Source organism: Peromyscus leucopus, chromosome X, assembly GCF_004664715.2.
Source record: "Peromyscus leucopus breed LL Stock chromosome X, UCI_PerLeu_2.1, whole genome shotgun sequence".
NCBI classification, from domain to species: Eukaryota; Metazoa; Chordata; class Mammalia; order Rodentia; family Cricetidae; genus Peromyscus; species Peromyscus leucopus.
Window position 1 is genome coordinate 36,313,443 of NC_051083.1, and position 21,444 is coordinate 36,334,886.

Sequence of the window (21,444 nt, forward strand, 5' to 3'; positions counted from 1 at the left end):
AATTTTGCATGAAAATGTATGTCACTTGAATGTCTGTGAGCATTCTATTCTGTTCTCAAATACTACCCTTTACCAATAGAAATGTTATTAATAATCCCAGCGGGTTTCGCATGCATTTTAAGAAAAAGGCAGGCTGTACTTTTAGACTACAGAGGTAGATCCTAGCATTTTTAAATTTTTTTTCACATGGTCAGGAAGTAACTGGGGCCCTGGTTGGGGAGGAGGGGTAGGCATATAGGGAAGTGTATAGGGAGGCCCCCCGGAAGTCGCGCTGAGCCGTTTAAACCTGAGATGACCTCCTAACGGATGGTGAATGGCGGGAGAGCCTGGCCAGAGCCTTAGTGCAGGGCGCGGCCATTGGTGACGCACACCAGGGAGCCAGCGCCCCCGTTTCCACCATTCGAGAGGCCTCACACCCTGCGCTCCAAGTTCGGGGCTGGAGGCGTCGCTGCTTCCTCCTCTAAGGAGGCGGGTCGGCCCCGCCCCTGCGCCCCGGGTCGCTCCCCGCGGCCCCGCCCACCTCCTACTCCTGGCCTCCCCCGGCGCAGCGCACTCCCCGCCGGCCCGCAGCTTGACACGCCGCGCGGTCCCTCAGTCTCCCGCGGTCGCCTCCCCAGGCATGGCACAGGGCCTCGCCACACTATGGCAGCAGCGAGGCACAGCACGCTCGACTTCACGCTCGGCGCCAAAGGTGAGTGCACCGCTCTCCACCTGCACGGGCGGTGGCGGTGGCGGTGGCGGCCGCGCGACCGTTCCCCTCCGCTCCTGCGGGGCTGAGGCCAGGGCCAGGCTCCGGAGCGCGCGCGGCGGGCTGAACAATGCGGGCAGGCGGGCGGCCTCGCGGCGCCTGCGTCTCCCCCGGCTGCGGCGCTGAGCACGCTGCGGGCCCTCGTGCATCGGCGGAGGCCGCGCCGCGCCCCGACCGTCCCCGCCGGTGCTCGGTCCTCGCCGAGCTCGCTCGTGGCCGCACTGCGGGGCCTGGGGGAGCCGCGTCGTTGTGTGCCAGTCGCAGCGCCCTTCCGGGCCTGGATGGACCGTGGGTCCACGCGGGCTCGCTGCCCTCCACGCCCCGCTGGGGCGCGGAGGGGGGGGGGAAATCCCTTTTAGGCTGTGGGGCGCGGCGATCCCCAGTGGGGGCGGGTGCCGGAGCGCCGTAGACCGTTCGAGGCATGACCCGCGAGGCAGGCCTGGGCGAGGGGTGTGCGAGGCGCGGGACTGCTGCCCACGCCACCTTTTCCTGTGCTGGCAGGCTGCCGAATTTCCTTCGTGGGGGTGCGAAGGGGGGTTTCCCCTTAAGGGCGGCTAAGGCTGGAGAAGGACCAGGGCCACTTAGCACTTGCAAGATTCTTAGTCCACTGTGTAGGAGACAGATCCTCAGAAAAGGGACCCGGCGGACAGAGAAAGGAAACGATTATTATTATTGGGGGTGGGGAAGGATGAGATTTGGGCGCGGGAATTATAGCCACCACCATCACCTCTAATCCAGGAGGCTCAGAAAACCGAGCTTGGTTTCACCAGAAAAGGTTGGGAGAATCTATTGCATATTGGAGTTTGGAGGGTAAGGATGCATTGCAGGCTTCTTTTCTTTGAGAGAATGAAGCATGGGCGCAGGGGGCGGGAATGATCGGGCCTTTAAAGGACTGCTGCAGACTTGCACTTCCCAGATCATCCCATATGTAGAGTGTTGCCCAAACCTTGCATTTCCTCTGGTTTCTCAATTAATGGAACACCTTTTCTGTTAGGATTTTTAACATCGACTTTATTGCTTTCTGAACTTCTGAGCGCTCACTTGGTACTTTCTCCTCCAACCCTAAAATATCGCAGAGAGCACAAGATCAATAATTTAAAGACAAAAGATAAAATCTGGGGATTTGAAGCGAAATCTGTATCTCAGTCTGCCTTTTCTAATTGGTTTTGTTCGGTAGGTGGCAATTTGGGTTTATCTCTTAACGTTTTTTTGAGCCTCATCATCTCTGTCCCTGAGGGGAGGATGAGGAAAGGGATAGCGCACATCTCATAGGGCTTTTACTGTGTACCTGTGAACTCCAGGGTTGTTAGGTAAGTCATTGTGCTTGGGTGGTTAGAATTGAGCTGAAAAAAAAAGGAGCATCGTTGATTTCCAGCTTTTCTTAGGCGAGGATGGAGGGAAGAAAGGCAGCTGGGAGAGAATCCATAGATAAGATGGTGCTTGGGTGGTAGAGGTGGAGGAGATTGTAAGATCACAAAGGCTTTACTGAGTGTTACCTTGGCAGCTTTCAAGGCTGACTGGTTAATGGGAGTTCTAACATTGTGAGTTTAGTGGTGAGGAATGTGAAGAAACTGGTGAGCAGACCAAAAGGCCTCCCAGTTGGGAAGGGGTGAATTTGGGGGATGTGTTCCTCATGTAATCACCATGGGAACGCTTCTATTAATCCTTCATGGGCTTTCTAGTAGGCTTGAGGGATAGTGAGCTCAGCATGGGGTCAGAAAAATTCTAGCACTTCCACGGAAGATTAAATCTTCTTCCGCTTAGCTTAAACATTGAGAATAAAGGGTGAGTGCACATGTAAAGCTCAGTGAAAGGTGCTTAAGAGGGAAACATCAAGCATTAGCCCTTAATGTTTTAACTCACACTTTGTTCCTTATTAGAACTAAGAAACTGAAGCCAGGCATTATTGGCAGACTTTTAATCTCAGCACCCAGGTGGGTCTTAAGATATCTAAATCCGCTCCAGCTTGATTAGATCCTTTCTCAAAACAACAACAGACAAACAAGGAAGATGATGGATTGGGCACAAGGTGGTTCATACTGTAATGAGGGAAGAGAATTCCCTTGAGTTCAAGGCCAACCTGGGCTATAGACTGAGATCCTGTCTCAGAAGCTTAATGATACCAAAGAAAGCTTTGATAAAATGACAAAGAACCTTTTAGAAAAAAGCCCACTATATTCAGGTATATGTTTATATGTATATATGATCTGGAGTTCTTAAAGTGTTCTGTCACTAAATGAAGCCCAAGGGATGTCCTTGCTCTCCACATTCACATTTGGAAAATGGCGTGATTTGACTATATCATAAGGATTTTTAAATACCTTTCCTTTTCAATAAAGGGGTGCTTGGTGAGAGATCCATGTGTGAGGTCTCTAAAAACATTTAATTGTTGATAATGAGTCAAAGGCATTACTCTTGGCTTGTAAGTATTGGATGTGACTCAAGGGTGAGTCAAATGGGTGAGTCAAGTGGTTGTGGAGCATGGGTGCCTGTTCCCCCCTCCCATTTGTCAGTAATCCTTCCTAATGGAGCAGTTCCATGATGTGATTTTAGTGGAATTAAATTTGAACTACTTAGCAGTGTTATTGTTTCAGTTCCATTCTAATGTAGTTACCAATGCAAGCTAACTGCAACCCAGCCACTTAGGTCTGGTGATAGTATTGAGTGTACTGGCTGATGGAGTAACCAGAAAATTGTTTTTGCTAAAATGAATGTTCATTTTATTTATTTATTTAAGATTTATTTTATGTGCATTGGTGTCTTGCCTGTATGTGTGTCTGAGTGAGGGTGTCAAGTTTCTTGGAACTGGATTTACAGACAGTTGTGAGCTGGCATGTGGGTGCTGGGAATTGAACCTGGGTCCTCTGCAAGAGGAGCCATTGCTCTTAACTGCTGGGCCATCTCTCCAGCCCAACAAAGCTCATCTTTGGTCATCCTGTAAGTAAAGTGTTGGACTCTGAGGACTGTTGATTCCAGGAAACATGAGATTCTTCTTTTCAGCTCAAAGCTAACAAGAATAAATCGGTCCCATGGTATGGTTTGGCATCTTGGGATTGGTGGAGGACACACTCTTTTGTTCTGGTCCCAGCCCCTAATCAGGATGCTGCGTATGTAGAGCTCAGTGAGGCATTATATCCTCTCCTTGCTTGTTGGAGCAGTGTCTGGCTAGCCACTCAGCTTTGAAAACTTCTGTTAATTATGGTTCTTCTTGTCTTCTCTTGGGCTGGTTATATCTGGAAGGCCGATATCGAAAGGGATCTATGTCACGGCCATAGGTCTGGTACATTGTCAATGGTGGATAAATGCTAGTCGTGTGATAAATGTTTATATGTGAGCCAGGCATACCTTCCCTTTATAGAATTATGAGGCTGGGTTGTGATTTTGAAAATACACCTGATGCCATTCATTTTGTCTTTGGAAGCAGAGTGACTTGTGTCACTCGGACTTACACATTACTTTTGTAATAGAAATCTTGATTAATATGAATAGAAGACTACTTAAGAAATAGTCTTAGCTGGAAAGGTTTGGTGGTAGGGGTCCTTTGCCTGGATTATCACTTTTTTTTTTTTTTTATTTTTTCAAGACAGGGTTTCTCTGTGTAGCTTTGCGCCTTTCCTGGGACTCACTTGGTAGCCCAGGCTGGCCTCGAACTCACAGAGATCCGCCTGCCTCTGCCTCCCGAGTGCTGGGATTAAAGGCGTGCGCCACCACCGCCCGGCTGGATTATCACTTCTTAGTGTGGTGCTAGGGATGGAACCTAGGGTCTTAGGCAAGCTACACACAGGGCATTATGCATGTGAAGCAACCCTGTGCCACTGAGTCACATCCCCTCGTTATGACAAATGTTTAAGGTGCATGAATTAACAGTTAACTTATATTGAAATCTTTATAACACTCCTCCCCAAACTAAACTGTGCTTCTCTCCACCCACCTTCTCTCTCTCTCTCCATATCTCTCTCTCTCCATCTCTCTCTCTCTCTCTCTCTCTCTCTCTCTCTTCTCTCTCTCTCTCTCTTTTTTTGGTTTTTGGAGACCGGATTTCCCTGTGTAGCCCTGGTTGTATTGGAACTTGCTGTGTAGGCCAGGTTGGCCTCAAATCTACAGAGATCTCCTTGCTTCTGCCTCCTGAGTGCTAGGATTAAAGATGTGACTACCATCCTAGCCTAACAGGAACAACAGGACTGGTAAAAATGTAGACTTTTAGACTACTGCAGAACAAAATCACTATTTTCAGCTTGAATATATGACATAAAAATACGATTAAAAATATGATTTTGGGCTCGGTGGTCATGGCACACGCCTTTAATCCCAGCACTTGGGAGGCAGAGGTAAGCAGATCTCTATGAGTTCCGAGGCCAGCCTGGTATACAGAGGGAGTTCCAGGAGAGCCAAGGCTATACAGAGAAACCCAGTCTCAGAAAACCAAAAAAGATTTCATTGGTGATAATGGGTAGGAGTGAGTAGTTGATATAAATGGGAGAAAATGCTTATTTTCAACGAGTGAAAAAATATGGCTATATATTTTGCCCCATTCAAATCCAGAGGCCCCTTGGGTTGGATTTACAGGTCCCCTGGGATCCCCTGAATGCCAAGAATAGAATGTAGGTTGGAGTGAAAGCACTGCAATTGCCCACACCTTTATTTTAATTGGAGTAAGTTTTATCAGGACCAGGTTCTGCTTTAAAGTATGCTTTTTTTTTTCTTCGAGACAGGGTTTCTCTGTGTAGCTTTGCGCCTTTCCTGGGACTCACTTGGTAGCCCAGGCTGGCCTTGAACTCACAGAGATCCGCCTGCCTCTGCCTCCCGAGTGCTGGGATTAAAGGCGTGCGCCACCACTGCCCGGCCTAAAGTATGCTTTTGAAGCATTATTATTATTTGCGTGTGAATCTTTAGCAGGTCTAGTCCACATTTTAAATATTAATAAATTAGGCCCATTGAGGTCCAGATATTTGGGGGGTGGGCTTGTGTGCAGGCTGGCCTTAACTCAAGATCCTCTTGCACACTGAACGATGGGATGACTAGGATGCCTCGCCTATCCTCCTTGAGATTTTCAACCTTTATGTGATATAGCCTATTGGATTGCAAGGTATTTGCTGCTTTCCTAATTGCAAAACCCCTTAATTTAAGGTAGTGACTCTCAGTTGGGGTGTTTTATCATGCCCCACACTGTGAGAGAAACTTGGCAGTTCTGGAGAAATAGGGCTGGAGACTTAGATCAGTTTACCTAGTCTGGGGGGCCATCTCACTCCCACTTTCCCCCAGGATACTCTTGAGCAGGAGAAGCAGGAAATATTAGATAGGAATATAGTGCTGGGCGGTGGTGGCGTAAGTCCTTAATCCCAGCACTTGGGAGGCAGAGGCAGTCGGATCTCTGTGAGTTCAAGGCCAGCCTGGGCTACAGAGTGAGTTCCAGGACAGGTACCAAAACTACACAGAGAAACCCTGTCTCAAAAAAACCAAAACAGGCCTGGCGGTGGTGGCGCACGCCTTTAATCCCAGCACTCGGGAGGCAGAGCCAGGCGGATCTCTGTGAGTTTGAGGCCAGCCTGGGCTACCAAGTGAGCTCCAAGAAAGGCGCAAAGCTACGCAGAGAAACCCTGTCTCAAAAAAAAAACAAAAAAAACAAAACAACAACAACAACAACAAAAAAAAAAACAGGCCTGTCGGTGTTGTCGCACGCCTTTAATCCCAGCACTCAGGAGGCAGAGGCAGTCGGATCTCTGTGAGTTCAAGGCTAGCCAGGTCTCCAAAGCGAGTTCCAGGAAAGGCGCAAAGCTACACAGAGAAACCCTGTCTCGAAAATCCAAAAAAAAAAAAAAAAAAAAAAAAAAAAAACCACACACAGACACAAAAATTAGATAGGAATATAGCTAGAGAGAGACAGATAGAAAACACAGGATAGCCTCGGGAGGGCCTGGATCCTTATCCATCGGGCCCTGACTGTATTTAGCTGCCAAAGGGCATTTATTTATTGATTTAGGTTTTTCGAGACAGGTGGCTCATGCCTTTAATGCCAAAGGGATTTTAAAGGAATGTCCAAGGGTGGAGCAAAAGACCTTTTCCCCAGCACAGCCTAGTGCAGACCATCTCAGACACCTTGTGACCATGCACGTGGTCAAGCCATCCCCTAAGGAAGCCCTGCTGTGTAAAGCAAGCTCAGCTCTAGCTAGGAAGTTTTTGTGGGCTCCCACAACCTAGCATACATGAAGCCTTGTGTTTGATACTCCGAAAGGCCTGTAATCCCAGCTTTTAGGTGGAGCATGAAGATCAGAAGTTAAAAGCCATCTTATAATACATAGTGAGTTCAAGGGCAGTCTGGGATACATGAGACCCTGTCTCAAAAAAACAAAACAACAACAACAAAACCCCAGAAAACCAAGACTGTATATAATGTTACAACTAGTCTCATAAACACGTTAAAGATGCCTACAAAGCCCTGCTACAGCCCAAAATGTCTATAGTGCCGGCACAGGTAATTCTTGTTTAAGTTCTGGCTAGACATTTGAATTAATAGTAGGATAAACTTATCAGTAAATTCCTTTGGTCCTTCTTAGAAGCATCTGTTTTGCTTGTAAATTGTTGTGGAAGGTACCACTTTCCCCCAAGGTGCTGGTTGTCTAGGGCTTGGGGATTTGCTTCCTACCCAGCCTGTGGCTCTTGAGTCTCCTTTTGTGAACTACTTGCTGGTGGAAGCATACCTTCTTTGTGTGGCTTCGGTAGCGAACTGAATTGTAAAGCTTTAACCGTTCTGGTTCTGATTCACCAGCTTTCTCATGGTCCCTTCTTTCTTTACACTGTCTCCTTCACAAAGAATTCTCTTGTGCCCTTTGGCTTTAGCCTTGGAGCCCTGGGGGACTGACACTGGGAGTGAGGAACGAAAGCTTTGATCCCACCCCATGTTGAACTTGTATGACTTTCTTAAATTTGCATCACAAACATCTTCCTTGGGGTTCATTCTGATGATAAAAATATGAAGTTTACTGTACTAGGTTTTTTTTTTTTTAAACTCAAGTCTGCTTAAGAGTTCTTGCTGCTTTTTCAGAGGACCAGAGTCAGCTCACAGTTGCCTGTAACTAACTCCCAATTCTAGGGGATCTGACACCCTCTTCTGGCCCCCACCAGTATCTCCAAAGACACAGGAGAATAATAATAAAAAAACGCAAAGAAAAGACATGAAACAAAAGACAATCTCTCCCAATGGTATCAGAATACTTTGATACACTTAATCCCAAGAACCCCCTCAGCCCTGTCCTGACTGAGTCTGCTAAATGCACATGCTGAATGCACTCAATTCACTAATCATCTGTTTTCAGGCTTCTATTTCTTGGCCACAACCACACCATTTGTCTCCATTGGCAGAAGCGCTGGATCATTTGGTCCCTTTTCTCATTTACCAAACATTCCTGGGTCCCTAGTACCTTGTGGAAAAACAAAACTCAGCCCAGAAGATCTGTTCCTATCCAGTTCTTACTCTTAGCACAACCCCTGCCCCCAGCCTTTCACTTTGCTTGGGGGTGGGTTTGGAGGGGACTCAGAATTAACCAGCTTTGGAGGAAGACATTGATTCTACTTTGCTAGGTTTTCTACCATAAGTGAATTGTGTTTGAAATGTTTTATGAACTGCTTGGAAGAGAGCCCTGGTTAGAGTCTGCCTTTCTTTGGCTTGCCTGTTTGGTTTGCTTTGTTGTGATTTTTTTTCTTTTTAAAATCAACTTCTCTTTCCCCTAGATTTGTAAAGATTCTCCAGATAACTCCAGGCAAAATAATCTCCCATTGTTGAGAATTTGTTCTGTGGGCCTGCCATTAAAAAATTGATCAAAATATATTGTATAAAAAATTAAAAAATAATAAAAATGAATATCCCATAATGCTTCTATATAGAGTAGTTCCTATATGATCTCCATTTCTTTAAGCTGCTGGAGGTAGCATATGGCAAAATTAATTTATACTTTATATCAAGTAGCCTTTCCTAGCTCTAACTGGATGCTTCTCTCTTGTTTTAAATGCTTTGGGAGGGACACTGACTGTTGAAAACATATAACCAAGGCCTGAGAACCTCCTCCTCTCCTCCTAATAGAGGAGAGGCACTTCTTTCAAGTGGGCTGAAGCACTGTGTGAGCCATTAAAGAGAGGAGTTTCCAGTTGAATAACTGGTGGGCAATTTGTTTTGTTTGTTTTGAGGAAAGAAAGCCAGTTTGGTTTTTGTGTTGGAGGAGTTACCAGTTTGGAATCTTCTCATCTCCCCTGCATACAATTAAATTGGCTGTATTTGAATTGGCAACTTCTTCGTTAAAGGGTTGAGGCTATAGTCCCGAGGCCTTTAATAGCTTTCATCCTTGGTGCTCTAGGGTTTTGGATTTGGTATCTTAAAGATTAGCATTGCCAATCTTTAATTTAATTGCAACTCCATAACCTATCTACATTAACCCTTGTAGCTAAGAATTCATTTATTAAACTACTGGACATTGCAAGGGTGTAATGACATATACCTGTGATCTGTAGACAGTGGGGATGCTGAGGTAGGAGGATCACAAGCTCATGTCAAGACTGGGCTGCATAACAAGACATCATTAAAAAAATACTGTCTGTAGCTGTGTGTTTAAAAATTTTTCCAGTATGGCTATTGGTGAGTTTACTTTTTAGAGTCAGTAATTTATTCTGGGTGTTTAATCCACCATTTCACTACAATTGTAACCCAAAACTGCTGGTGAGTCCTGCAGCTCCAACCACCATTTCATGGTAGTTTAATTATAAGCTTGGCTCTTTTGAAAAGTGAAGAAACCTCCTCAATTGAATCTGCAAACCAAGTATGTAAACTATGCACAAATGCTCTTTTAAACTGTTAACAACTAGGCACTTTTCCAGACCTCAGGAAAAGCAGTTCTACTGCCCTATGGTGTGATGGGCCTGGACTTCATTAAATTGGTAGTGATTGATATCTGTGTTCTTGGAGAAACCATTGAGGAAGTGGCAATACTAGTAATCAAATGCATTGATGTATTTAGGCCCCAAACTCAAAGGAGCTAGTAGGAACCAATAGCTTTTCTAGCTTTCTTGAGCTGGCTTAACCGGATAGTTTAACAAATGCATCTTAGTTCTTTCCTCTCCGTAAAGGCATTAATGATACCCAAATCACACACATTGTGTTGTTGCGTTTGATAATCAATAACATGCTTGGGAGAGTGTCAAGTGGTACATAAAATACTTAATACTTATTACAATATTTAGGACTGAATACTTTGAAACTGTGCCAGCCAATAAAGATGCTCAGATAGATAGATATAAGAGGTACAAATTTAGCTTACTCAGAGATTTGGAAAGTTCTTCTGGCAAAAGAGAGGTGGAAATAATAAGTTGGCTTATGATTTGAACCCATGTCTCTATTCAAAGCCTTCGTTTAAACCAACCATGCTGTTGGTTAAAGTAGCCAGTGTTTGTACATATCATAGTGTTCAAATAAGGCTAAGTGATATGCCTGCCCAAGGGCCTTCCAGACCTTTCTGTTGGCCTTAGAACATGGAGTTGAATGTAGGTTTCTGAAATGTAGTTCAATGAAACAAAAACTTTTAAAAAAGATTATTTTCAGGACCAATGCCTTGGATCAGTCTTTGGGAAAGTCCATTTTTTAAAGTGGTATGTTTTATAATGGTGTTTAACGTTGAAGATCAAAGTATCATACAGAGGCCTAACAGAGTGCCTCTGTTCTGATTATGAAGTGTTGGCAATGAGGTACCCTGGGCCATCCTGTACAAATAGCAGATGTTTCTAGTTTGTGTAGTCTGGAGCAGGTGGCTTTGGTGTCAGAAGACAGAACTTGCCACCAGCTTAACTCCTTTTGGTATGCAGTATAAAATTATGGTAAGACTTAAAAAACAAAATAACTGGGTTGGCAAGGTGGCTTAGTTCGTATAATCCCTGGAACCCATGACAGGAGAGAATCAACTCCCTCCCTGAGTTGTTCTTAGACGTCTACAAGTGAGCATACACACAAAACAAATGTTAAAACAAACCCAACATGTTTTGTGATTTGTTTTTCTTTGAATAAAGAATTTGGTTTGAAGAGGCTGCAGAAAAAGAAACTGCTGAAGTAAGTCGTTTATAGATTTTTCCTTCCTTCCTTCTTTCCTTTCTTCTCTCTCTCTCTCTCTCTCTCTCTCTCTCTCTCTCTCTCTCTCTCTCTCTCTCTTTCTTTCTTTTTTCGAGACAGGGTTTCTCTGTGTAGCTTTGGAGCCTGTCCTGGAACTCACTCTGTAGCCCAGGCTGGCCTTGAACTCACAGAGATCCTCCTGGCTCTGCCTCCTGAGTGCTGGGGTTAAAGGCGTGCACCACTACCGCCCAGCTCTTTCTTTCTTTCTTCCTCTCTCTTTCATTCATTTTTTTGTTTGTTTTTTCGAAATAGGGTCTCTCTGTGTAGCTTTGGAGCCTGTCCTGGAACTCGCTCTGTAGACCAGGCTGGCCTTGAACTCACAGAGATCCACCTGGCTCTGCCTCCCGAGTGCTGGGATTAAAGGCATGTGCCACCACCGCCTGGCTCCTTTCTTTCTTTCTTTCTTTCTTTCTTTCTTTCTTTCTTTCTTTCTTTCTTTCTTTCTTTCTTTCTTTCTTTCTTTCTTTCTTTCTTTCTTTCTTTCTTTCTTTCTTTCTTTCCTTTTTCTTTCTTCCTTCCTTCCTTCCTTCCTTCCTTCCTTCCTTCCTTCCTTCCCCTCTCTCTCTCTCTCTCTCCTTCCTTCCTTTTTTTTTTTAAGACAGCTCCTCACTAAATGAAATGGTCTTAAAAAAAAAAAAAAAAGCCGGGCGTTGGTGGCGCACGCCTTTAATCCCAGCACTCGGGAGGCAGAGCCAGGCGGATCTCTGTGAGTTCCAGGCCAGCCTGGGCTACCAAGTGAGTCCCAGGAAAGGGGCAAAGCTACACAGAGAAACCCTGTCTCGAAAAAAAAAAAAAAAGAAATGGTCTTGGCTGTCCTGGAAGTCACTACATAGACTTTGTTGGACTAGAACTCCTAGAGCAGTGGTTCTCAACCTTCCTAATGTTGTGACCCTTTCATACAGTTCCTCATGTTGTGGTGACTCCAACCATAAAGTTTTTGTTGCTACTTCATAAATGCAATTTTGCTGCTGTTATGAATTGTAATGTAAATATTTGATATACAGGTTATCTGACATGTGACCTCCAAAGGGGTGACAACCCAGAGGTTGAGAATCACTGCCTTAGGTACTGAATAACTAAGCCACCTGACACCTCTAGGAAGGACTCAGTCATGCATCACAAGTGATCCTGTGATACATCAGCTTCAGCAGCATGCATTCAGAAGAGGAAAAGAGTAAACTCAGGTTACAGCTATGAAAAGAACCAAAGCAGAAGAGAACATTAAAAGAAAACATCTGACCCAAGTCAAATAGCCCCCTTCCCTTTATGATGGCAACATTGGTGTCTTCTTTGTGAGGTGTAAAAGGTCCCCAGGCACCTCTTTCCTCATGCCTTCATCACAGAGCATTGGGCCACATCTCAGGCTGGCTCCGGGATAGGAGAGTAGTAGTAATTTCCTTTAGCTCCATCCAGAAAGGGAACACTTAAAAAGTGTGGGTCTGGCCAGGCTTGGTGGTGCACACCTGTAATTCTTAGGAGGCCGAGGCAGGAGGATTATCTTGTCTTAAAGTAAATAGCCCACCCCTCCAAAAAATAGCTGGAGACATAACTCGGGGACATAGGACTTGCACAGCATGCACAACAAGAAGAAAATGGGATTACGGATTCTAGAAATCCTTTCTAAGACCTTTACCAACATCGTGCCTATCCAGCTTTCTACGCACTAACATCATTATTACTATTACTATTATTACTACTATTACTATTAGGAGGAGGAGGAATGTTGACAGCATCTCACTCACTATGCAGCCTTGGCTGGCCTGGAACTCTATGTAGACCAAGTCAGCCTTGAAACTCCAAAGAGATCAGTCTGCTTCTGCCTCCCACATGCCTGGATTAAAGACGTGCACTGACACTCTGGTTTCTCAACCCACTAACTCTTAAGTCGACAGATTTCCTTACAAGTCAGCAACCCTAATAATGTTATCTGTGTTTCTATGAACAATTTAAAGATTTTTGTCTGAATATATGTGCCAGACTCAATCAACAATGAAATAGCATTCAAAGAGATTATAAACAGTTAAAACATTCTATACTTTGTGATGGCAGAAGTCATTTTTTTGGGAACTGTCCCTCAAAAAGCCTCCCCCACAGCACTATCAGCAGAATTCACATTTGGGTGAGGCTCTTCACAATGGACCTCCAAGTGGCTTGCTCAGTGGCTAGAAGGCAAGAGAAATACAAATGCCATGGGAGAATAGTAGAGAGATAGAAGACAAAGGGACACAAATCAAAACAATATAAGCATGAACAGAGCCATGTGCTGTGACAAATTCCAGATGGGAAAAGGGCCATGTGAGGAGCCTGGGAACCTGTGCTTCCAAATATTTCCAGATGACTCAGAAGCAGGCAGTCAACCTCACTGGCTTTCTGTGACCTAAAGGCAGAGGAGTAGGAAAACTTTCCATAAAGGTCCACATAGTACAGTGTTTCAGGTGGTGTAGGCCAATTAGGCCTCAAGTCCCAGATTCTCAAAGTGCCTTTACTTGTGATTTACAACTCTTGAAAAATGCTTAGCTGGAGGGTCAGATTAGACCTGGGCAGCTAAGCAGGATTTGGCCCAAGGACTTTAATTTGCTGACCCCTGGGTGTAAGGTCTTTTCTAGTTCTAAAGTCTTAATCAACAAGGACATTTAGCTCTAATTTGACAATCTGAAGTTTAGAAATGGCTTCTTAGAACTTAAGCCTTAAGTAACACAAGCACTATTTCCTGTAGTTAACTCACCAACTTATTAATTAAATGCTAGAGAAAACTGTCAGTCACCTAAGATGCCTGCTCTTTATGGAGTATTTGGAACTAACACTGGTAGCTAGTGAAAACCGTCCCATGATAGAGAATATTTAGGGGGAATAGTCTCCATTTTACAGTTTTAAATCACCAATTTTTGTTCCCACTCTAAGAAAAAAAAAACAATAGACTAAGAGGAAATCAAGAAAAAGCTGTCTCATTAAAAAAAATAAATAAATAAGGGGTTGAGGCTTTAGCTCAGTGGTGGAGTGCTTGCCTAGTAAGCGGAAGGCCCTGGGTTCGGTCCTCAGCTCCGGAAAAAAGAAATTAAATAAATGAAGGAAATGACAAGCCAGCAAGGCTGGCAAAGAAAAAAAGAGAAGTCAGAATGGCAGTGCTAGGAAAGGAAGAAAACGACAGAAACAGCAAAAGGACTCCCATTACAGACCCCACAGGTACGAGAAGGCTAGGGGAATACTACAAACAACGTGACACAGATACACAGTCCCAACTTCCAGAAGAGATGGGTCAATCCCAATAGCACACACTGCCACAATTTACTCAGTATGAAATGGGAAATACCTTAACAGCACTACAGCTAAAGAACTTAATTTGTAGTGTGACAGCTCCAAAGAAAAGGCAGATGAGATGCCTCAGCAGGTAGACACTTGCCACCAAGTCTGACTGATCCACATGATAAAAGGAGAAAAACTGTTCCCACACATTGTCTTCTGATCTCTGCATATGCTTCAGTTTCTGTCTCTATCTCACATAAACACATAGATAAATAAGTGTAATTTAAAATGATTTTTAAAAGAACTCCAAAGAAATCCTAAAGCTACAAGGTTTCACTAAAGAGTTCTAACCAACATTCAAACAAAAATCAATACCGTTTTGTCATATTTTCTTCTAGAGGACAGCAGAGGAGAGAAGGCCTCAGTTTTATGAAGCCAGCGATATTCTAATACCAAAACCAGACAAGGACAGTGCAAAAAGAGAAAGCTACAGTTCAAAATCCCTCATGAGCATAGACACAAAGCTTGTGACAAACTGGCAGGCAATCCTTTGCAAATAAGATTCAACAATATAGAAAAATAATTACATAAATGACCAAGTGATAACTTACTATCAGAAAAAAAAAAGAAATTTGATCCATTATATTGATTGGCCAAAGAAAAACTTCACGCAATCATACTGAATTAGGACAGAAAGAGTAATCTGATAAAATTTAATACCTCTTCAAGATAAAGGAAACCAGAATCGAGGCTAACTTCCTCAATTCCTTAAAGGGCATCTACAGAGTGTACTTTACACAACAGCAAATAGTGAACAGCTTCCCTCTCTAAGGGTAACAAGGCATATCTGTTCTCACCATTGCCAGTAAACCCAGCCAAGAACTAGAGCCAGACCAGCAAGGCACACAGAGCTTAACAGCTTTCATAAGGTAAAATAGGTAGGAAGTGGTAGATCCAGGATTCAAACACAAGCAGGTGAACTCAAACCTATTTCATTTATCTATCTTATGGTGTGTGTGGGGGGCAGTGCTGTGTCTTGACATGTGTAACGTGTACCAAGGACAGAGAACTCCTGGAAGTCTATTCTCTTCCACCATGTGGATTCTGGGGATGCAACTCAAGTTGTCAACCATGGCAGCAAGCATCTTTAACCCCTTAAGTGAGTGGTTCCCAACCAGTGGGTTGTAACTCCTTTGGTGGTTGAAAGACCCTTTCATAGGGGTTTCATATTGGTTATTTACATTACATTTCATAACAGCAAAATTACAGTTATGAGATAGCAATGAATTTTTTTTTTTGGGGGGGTGGTTTCGAGACAGGGTTTCTCTGTGTAGTTTTGGTGCCTGTCCTGGAACTCATTCTGTAGCCCAGGCTGGCCTTGAACTCACAGATATCTGCCTGGCTCTTCTCCTGAGTGCTGGGATTAATGGCGTGCCCTACCACCGCCCAGCGAGATAGCAATGAAAATTTTATGGTTGGGGTCACCAGAACATGAGGAACTGTATTAAAGGGTCACAGCCTTAGGAAGGGTGAGAACCACTGCTCTAGTAACTCATACCAATTAACAGTATTTACTTTTCCCAAAATAAAACGCAAGCTTTAGTCAGATGCAGAGATCCACAGACAAGTAAGTACCAGGCCAAGCTCCAGGAGTCCAGTCCAAAAGAGGGAAGAGGGATTCTATGAGTAAGGGGAATCAAGATCATGATGGGGGAACATGCAGAGACAACCAAACCAAACTAGTGGGAACTCATGAACTTTAGACCAACAGCTGTGGAGCCTCTATGGAACTGGACTAGGCCCTCTGCATAGCATGACAGTTGTGTGGCTTGGTCTGCTTAAGGGGTCCCCTGGCAGAAGGATCAGGAAATGGTTTATGAGCTGGCTTTTTGGAGCCCATTACCTGTGGTGGGGCACCTTGCACAGCCTTGATGCAGGAGGAGGGGCTTGGATCTGCCTCAACTGAATGTATCAGGCTTTGCTGATTCCCCTCTCGAAGGAGGGGATGGAGGATGGGTTGGGGGGAAGGGCTTGGGAGGGAGTGGGAGAAGGGAAGAGAGGGGAATCTGTGGTTGGTATGTAAAATGAATAAAAGTATTTACTTATTAAGAAAAAAAGGAAAGATAAAGGCCCCAGGGAAAAAAGACGTCTTCGTCCCTATGCGTTTTTTTTTAAAAAGACTCACTTATTTTTATTTTATGCATATGATTGTTTCCCCTTCATTTTATATCTGTGCACTGTTTGTAGTGCCCTCAGAAGCCTTTTGAGGGCGCTGGATCCTCGACCTGGAATTATAGACTGCTATTAGATGCCACATGGTTGTTAGGAACTGAACTCCAGGCTTCTGGAATAGCCTTTTAACCCCCTGAGCCATCTCTCCAGTCTCCTGATGCTTTGTTAAAAGGTTAAGAATTTCAAGGATGACACCCATAGGTATGCTAATGTGGATGGGAAAAAGCTCCGAGGCCTTAACCCTAGACATAACTAAGGAATCCTCAGAGCAGAATAGTCTTCCCTGGGGAAAAGCACACCAATTGGTTATCCAATACCAAATAATCAGCCCTGAAAATATATATATATTTATTAGCAACATCATACAGACTGAGCATGTTGTATTTAGGAGTGTTTGTCTGTGTATGTATGTATGTAACAATAAATAAGGAAAGAGGACATGAATTTGAAAGAGAGCAATGGGGCAGGGGGAATTTTCATAGGAGGGCTTAGGAAGAAGAAAAAGGGAAATGGCATAATTATAATCTCAAAATGATATGATGTTAAAGTAAAAATTAAAACAATTTTACACTTTTAGTTTACTTGCTTTGTGTGTGTGTGTGTGTGTGTGTGTGTGTGTGTGTGGTGTGTGTGTGTGTGTATACACGTACGTGTGCACTGGTGCCATGTCTCCTGTTCCAAGGCAGCGTCGTACCACGGTACCTGAGCCACAGTGTGCATGTGGAGGTCAGAGGCTATCCAGCCTCTGTTAGTTCTCTCCTACCATGTGGGTTCTAGGTGTCAAACTCAGGTTCATCTGGCTTGGCAGCAAGCACCTTTACTCACTGAGCCCTATTCCCAGCCTGCTGTGCTTTATTTCTCTACCTTGGTTAGATTCTCTCATAGGTTAGATTAGAAGGAAGAGTGCAGAGCCTAGGCTGTGAGGGTGAATTAAGACTCCCAGTTTTATGAAGAAAATGGTCTTACTAGGAAAGGAGATAGGATTTTTTATTAGCATTTTGTTTTCAAACCAAAGAGGGCTTAGAAGTGTATGCCAGTTTTTTTGTAAGCTCCTCTGATTTACCAGGCTTATAGAGGACAGATTGATAGGAATAATTTTAAAGTAAAACAACTGCATCTGCCCACCTTCTAGGGTAGGTATGTTATGGGAGGGTTATTACTGGCCCCATTGTGTCCTTAGAAATGCCTCTTTAACTGCTTTCTGTTGCAGTGGAAATGGGACAGCAGGGCAGGGGAATTAGCAGCACATTTCCATTATGTTATAACTTGGTGTGTTGTAAATTTTTAGAAATAGTCGTTGTGGCTAGTACTTCATAAATGTTTCCATCTGGCTTGCCTGAATGTGTGTTTGCATGGAAGGAGTCTGGGTGTTATTTCTGTGTTGGCGTTGCATGGCTGTTAATCTAACTTCAGCCGGTCTTTTATTTTCCTTTCTTCTTTCTTTCTGAAGTTAATTTTTCTTGGTTAGTTCCTCTTTCTGAACGTCAGGAACCATGATCTAAAACAAGCCTGACATAAAATTGCTGACCTCATTGTTCTGGTCTGCATTTTGCAGCCATACTTTTCTTCTGTGACCGAACAGTAGCCTAACACTGTCTGCAGGAGCTTTGCCAGCAGGATAGTTGCACAGGAACAGTCCTGTGGTCCCCTCACACTGTCCCCAGAACGTGGAAGAGTGCTGTTTAGACATTTGCTGTTGGATGATGAGAACGCATGGAAGAGACTCCCTACCTACCCTGTAGTCCCTTTACCTGGTGTCTTGCAATTGTGCCTGAGCCTAGCAGGGACTTGTGTTGGAGGAACTTTCTGTCTTGCCTTGGTTATCTCTGAATAAACAGGAATAGGAAGGCTCAGCTCATTTCTTTGGGTTTATTCTGACCTCTTTATTAAGTTATGATTCACATTGTAGTAGACACCACAAACTATATTTTTAAAAGGTTTTTAATTTTATTTATGGGTATGTGTGCATAACTGTGTTTGGGTGCCTGAAGAGGCCAGAAGGAGGCATAGTAATCCCATTGAGCTGAAATTATATAGGTGGTAGTGAGTTGCTTGATGTGGGTGTTGGGAACTGAACCCAGGTCCTCTGGAAGAGCAACAGCAAGTGCTTTTTTATTTATTTATTTATTTATTTGGTTTTTTGAGACAGGGTTTCTCTGTGTAGCTTTGTGCCTTTCCTAGAACTCACTCTAGCCCAGACTGGCCTTGAACTCACAGAGATCCGCCTGCCTCTGCCTCCCGAGTGCTGGGATTAAAGGCGTGCACCACCACCGCCCGGCTATAGCAAGTGCTTTCAACCACTGAGTTATCTCTCCAGCCCAGAACCTGTATTTTCTTAAAGGTACTGAGTCTTTACTTTGGCTCACAAGATAACTAAAAACAAGATGAAAGCTGGCATCTCTGTCTTCATTTTTCTTTCTTTAGGTCAGACTCCTCCTTGATTCTGATAATCACTAAGGAGTGTCTGTCTACCTAACCTATCTCATGCCCCTTTAAGGTTGAGAAGAGCCATTGACCTAAGCCCACATTTAGCCTAGATTACTACAACAATAAGATCTTGCAGGTCAAGCTTAGCCTATTAGAATTGCTGAGATCAGGTTTCTTTGCTTCAGTTAAAACTCCGTTTGCAACTTGATATATGATTCCCTGGTTGTATGATAGTTTTCAATATAATATCCATAGAGTTCTGTGACTATCACCATAGTCAGTTTTAGAACATTTTCATTGCTTCAGAAAGAAACCTTGTTACTCCTTAGCTATCAGCCCAGTTTCTTCTGACTTCCTTATCACTGATTCCTCCTTAGGCTTTTGGGTTTATTGGTCTATCAAGAAAAAAAAAAAAACCCAGAGTTGGTTAAGTGTGAAGAAAACGACATGGGTTAAGCCTAAGTTCTTTAGTTCTGGAAACTCACTAAAGTGAGTCTAGGGTTTAGGAGAAAGAACTTGTGTGTGTTGGTAGTTCCCCTTTAGGCGGCTGCAGAGTGCCTCTCAATGTAAAAGGTTCAGAGCTTTGAAAATACCAAGAGTAGGTAGACCCTTGGAGTGGCTTAGGCTGCAGTTGCTGTAGGAGTGGCCTTCTGTCTCCTGGCTCCTTTCAGTCTGTGAGGATGAGAATGGTTAAACATCCCATGGAGTTTAAGTGGCTTGAGCCCTACTGTGGGAGAGCAGTTTTGGTGGGAGATTAATGATGAGGTGTGGAATTCCCAGGCTTTATAATGAAAAATATGCTAGACCAGAATAGAAATTCACCACCACCACCCATTTCAGAAGCCAGATGCTGTGTGAATGTGAAAGCCAAAAACAGTGTAGACAAAAAAAAAAAAAGGTTCCAATTCCTTTCTCTTACAGAGGAGACAGACTTAAGCTTGCCTATGGGATGACCAGCTGAGTGCCAACTGTGGAGTTCCATGCCTCTGTATGAAAGATGGCATCTGTTCACAAGACACAGCTGGAGTTTTACAACTTTGGAAATTTCTCAAGTGTGTCCATGGCCTAAGAGTAGTTTTTGAATTTGAAAAGTGTAAAGCCACACATCGAAGTCCCAAGTGGCTGAATAAGTGCCTCCTCTCCATGTGTTAGAATTGCCAAATTCTCTAGGGCAACCTCGAATGTACTCAAGTTTGATAAGGTGCATTTTGGCCTAAAGGTGAAGAAGGGCCTTGGACTATAACTGAAGGAGCGGCAAGTTTCCCGTCTTATCAGCATCTTGGGTTTTTAGTCAGTATGTCTCCTTGGGCTCCTAAGGTTGTTACAGCTAACCTGTCGCTCACCCTGTGGCAGCACAAGCAGCTGGTCTATTTTATGGTTAAGGAAGTGAGGTCTCCAAGTGAGATGTGTCCCAGCCAGGGAATTTGGGTGGGGCAGAGGTTGTGTTGGGGGTTTGTAGGAAAAGGTTTGTAGGAAGGGACCATTTTGGAGACATCTTAAGTGGCCAATGGCATGGGTAGAATATCACTCACCAGAAATACTTGAGTTCAGAAGTGTTTCAGATTATATGTTAAATATTTTTTAGGGCTTTTTTGAATATTTACATTTACAGATTTGGTGATGGGATACAAGTTTAATACAACATTTATATATGGTCCTATAGCTATTTACTTCTTTGTGTTTCATATATAACTTATATACAGTCTGAAGTTGGTATTACAATTTCACAAAACATTTTGAGTACACTTGAGGTTTGACTGATCTGTTACATAAGGTCAGATGCTGATTTATCTGCTTGTGAGCGTCATCATGTCAGTACTCAAAACTGTCCCATTTTGGAGGAATTTGGATTTTAGGTTTTGAGACTACAGAGCATCATCCTATGTAACTAGAAGTACAGTAGAAGAACAGACAGCATGAACCGGCTTGTGATTTCAGATTGGAACTATGTGAACAGTTGCCCTGGAGGTGGAGTCCAGCAGCATAGACAGGTTTGGCCTTCAGCCATCTGGAGCGAGGGTCAAAAGAGGAGGTTCTCAAAGAGAGTCCTGTAAATGGATCCCTGGTAGAAAATGAGTCAGGGAGAGATGCTAGTTAGCGCCCCCCCCACCGCCACTCTTGTGTGTGTGTGTGTGTGTGTGTGTGTGTGTGTGTGTGTGTGTGTGTGTGTAAGAAGGGTGCATTTGTGTTTGAAGGCCAGAGGTCATTCCTCAGGTTCTTTCCACCTTATTTATTGAGACAGAATCTCTCAGTGGTCTTGGGCTCAGGTTAGGCTAGCTGGCTAGTGAACCCCAGGGATCTTCCTAGCTCTACCTTTACCTCCCCAACACTGGGATTATAAATGTTCCACCATGCCTGGCCTCAGTTTTTAAACATGGGTTCTGGGGATTGAACTCAAGCCCCCATTCTTGTATAGCAGCACTTTATTGACTGAGCTCTTTCTCCAGCCTGACATTTAGGTCTCTATTACTTTTCTTTCCTCTCCATTCCTAGCGTCCTTTCTTCTCTCTCTCTCTCTCTCTCTCTCTCTCTCTCTCTCTCTCTCTCTCCCTCCCTCCCTCCCTCCCTCCCTCCCTCCTTTCTCTCTCTCTCCTTCCCTCCCTTTTCTCTTTCTTTCTTTCTTTCTTTCTTTCTTTCTTTCTTTCTT

General features: G+C 44.0%; 1 protein-coding gene across 1 annotated transcript in view; it reads left to right on the forward strand.

Moving 5' to 3' along the window:
- Positions 1-448: 448 nt before the first annotated feature.
- The window catches only part of Sms (spermine synthase), a 51,016-nt gene continuing 30,020 nt past the window's right edge, over positions 449-21,444 (forward strand). The window contains exon 1 of the mRNA XM_028873212.2: positions 449-691. Within this exon, the coding sequence (XP_028729045.1) occupies positions 643-691 (49 nt within the window). The 5' untranslated portion in view covers positions 449-642. The remainder of the gene's footprint in view (positions 692-21,444) is intronic.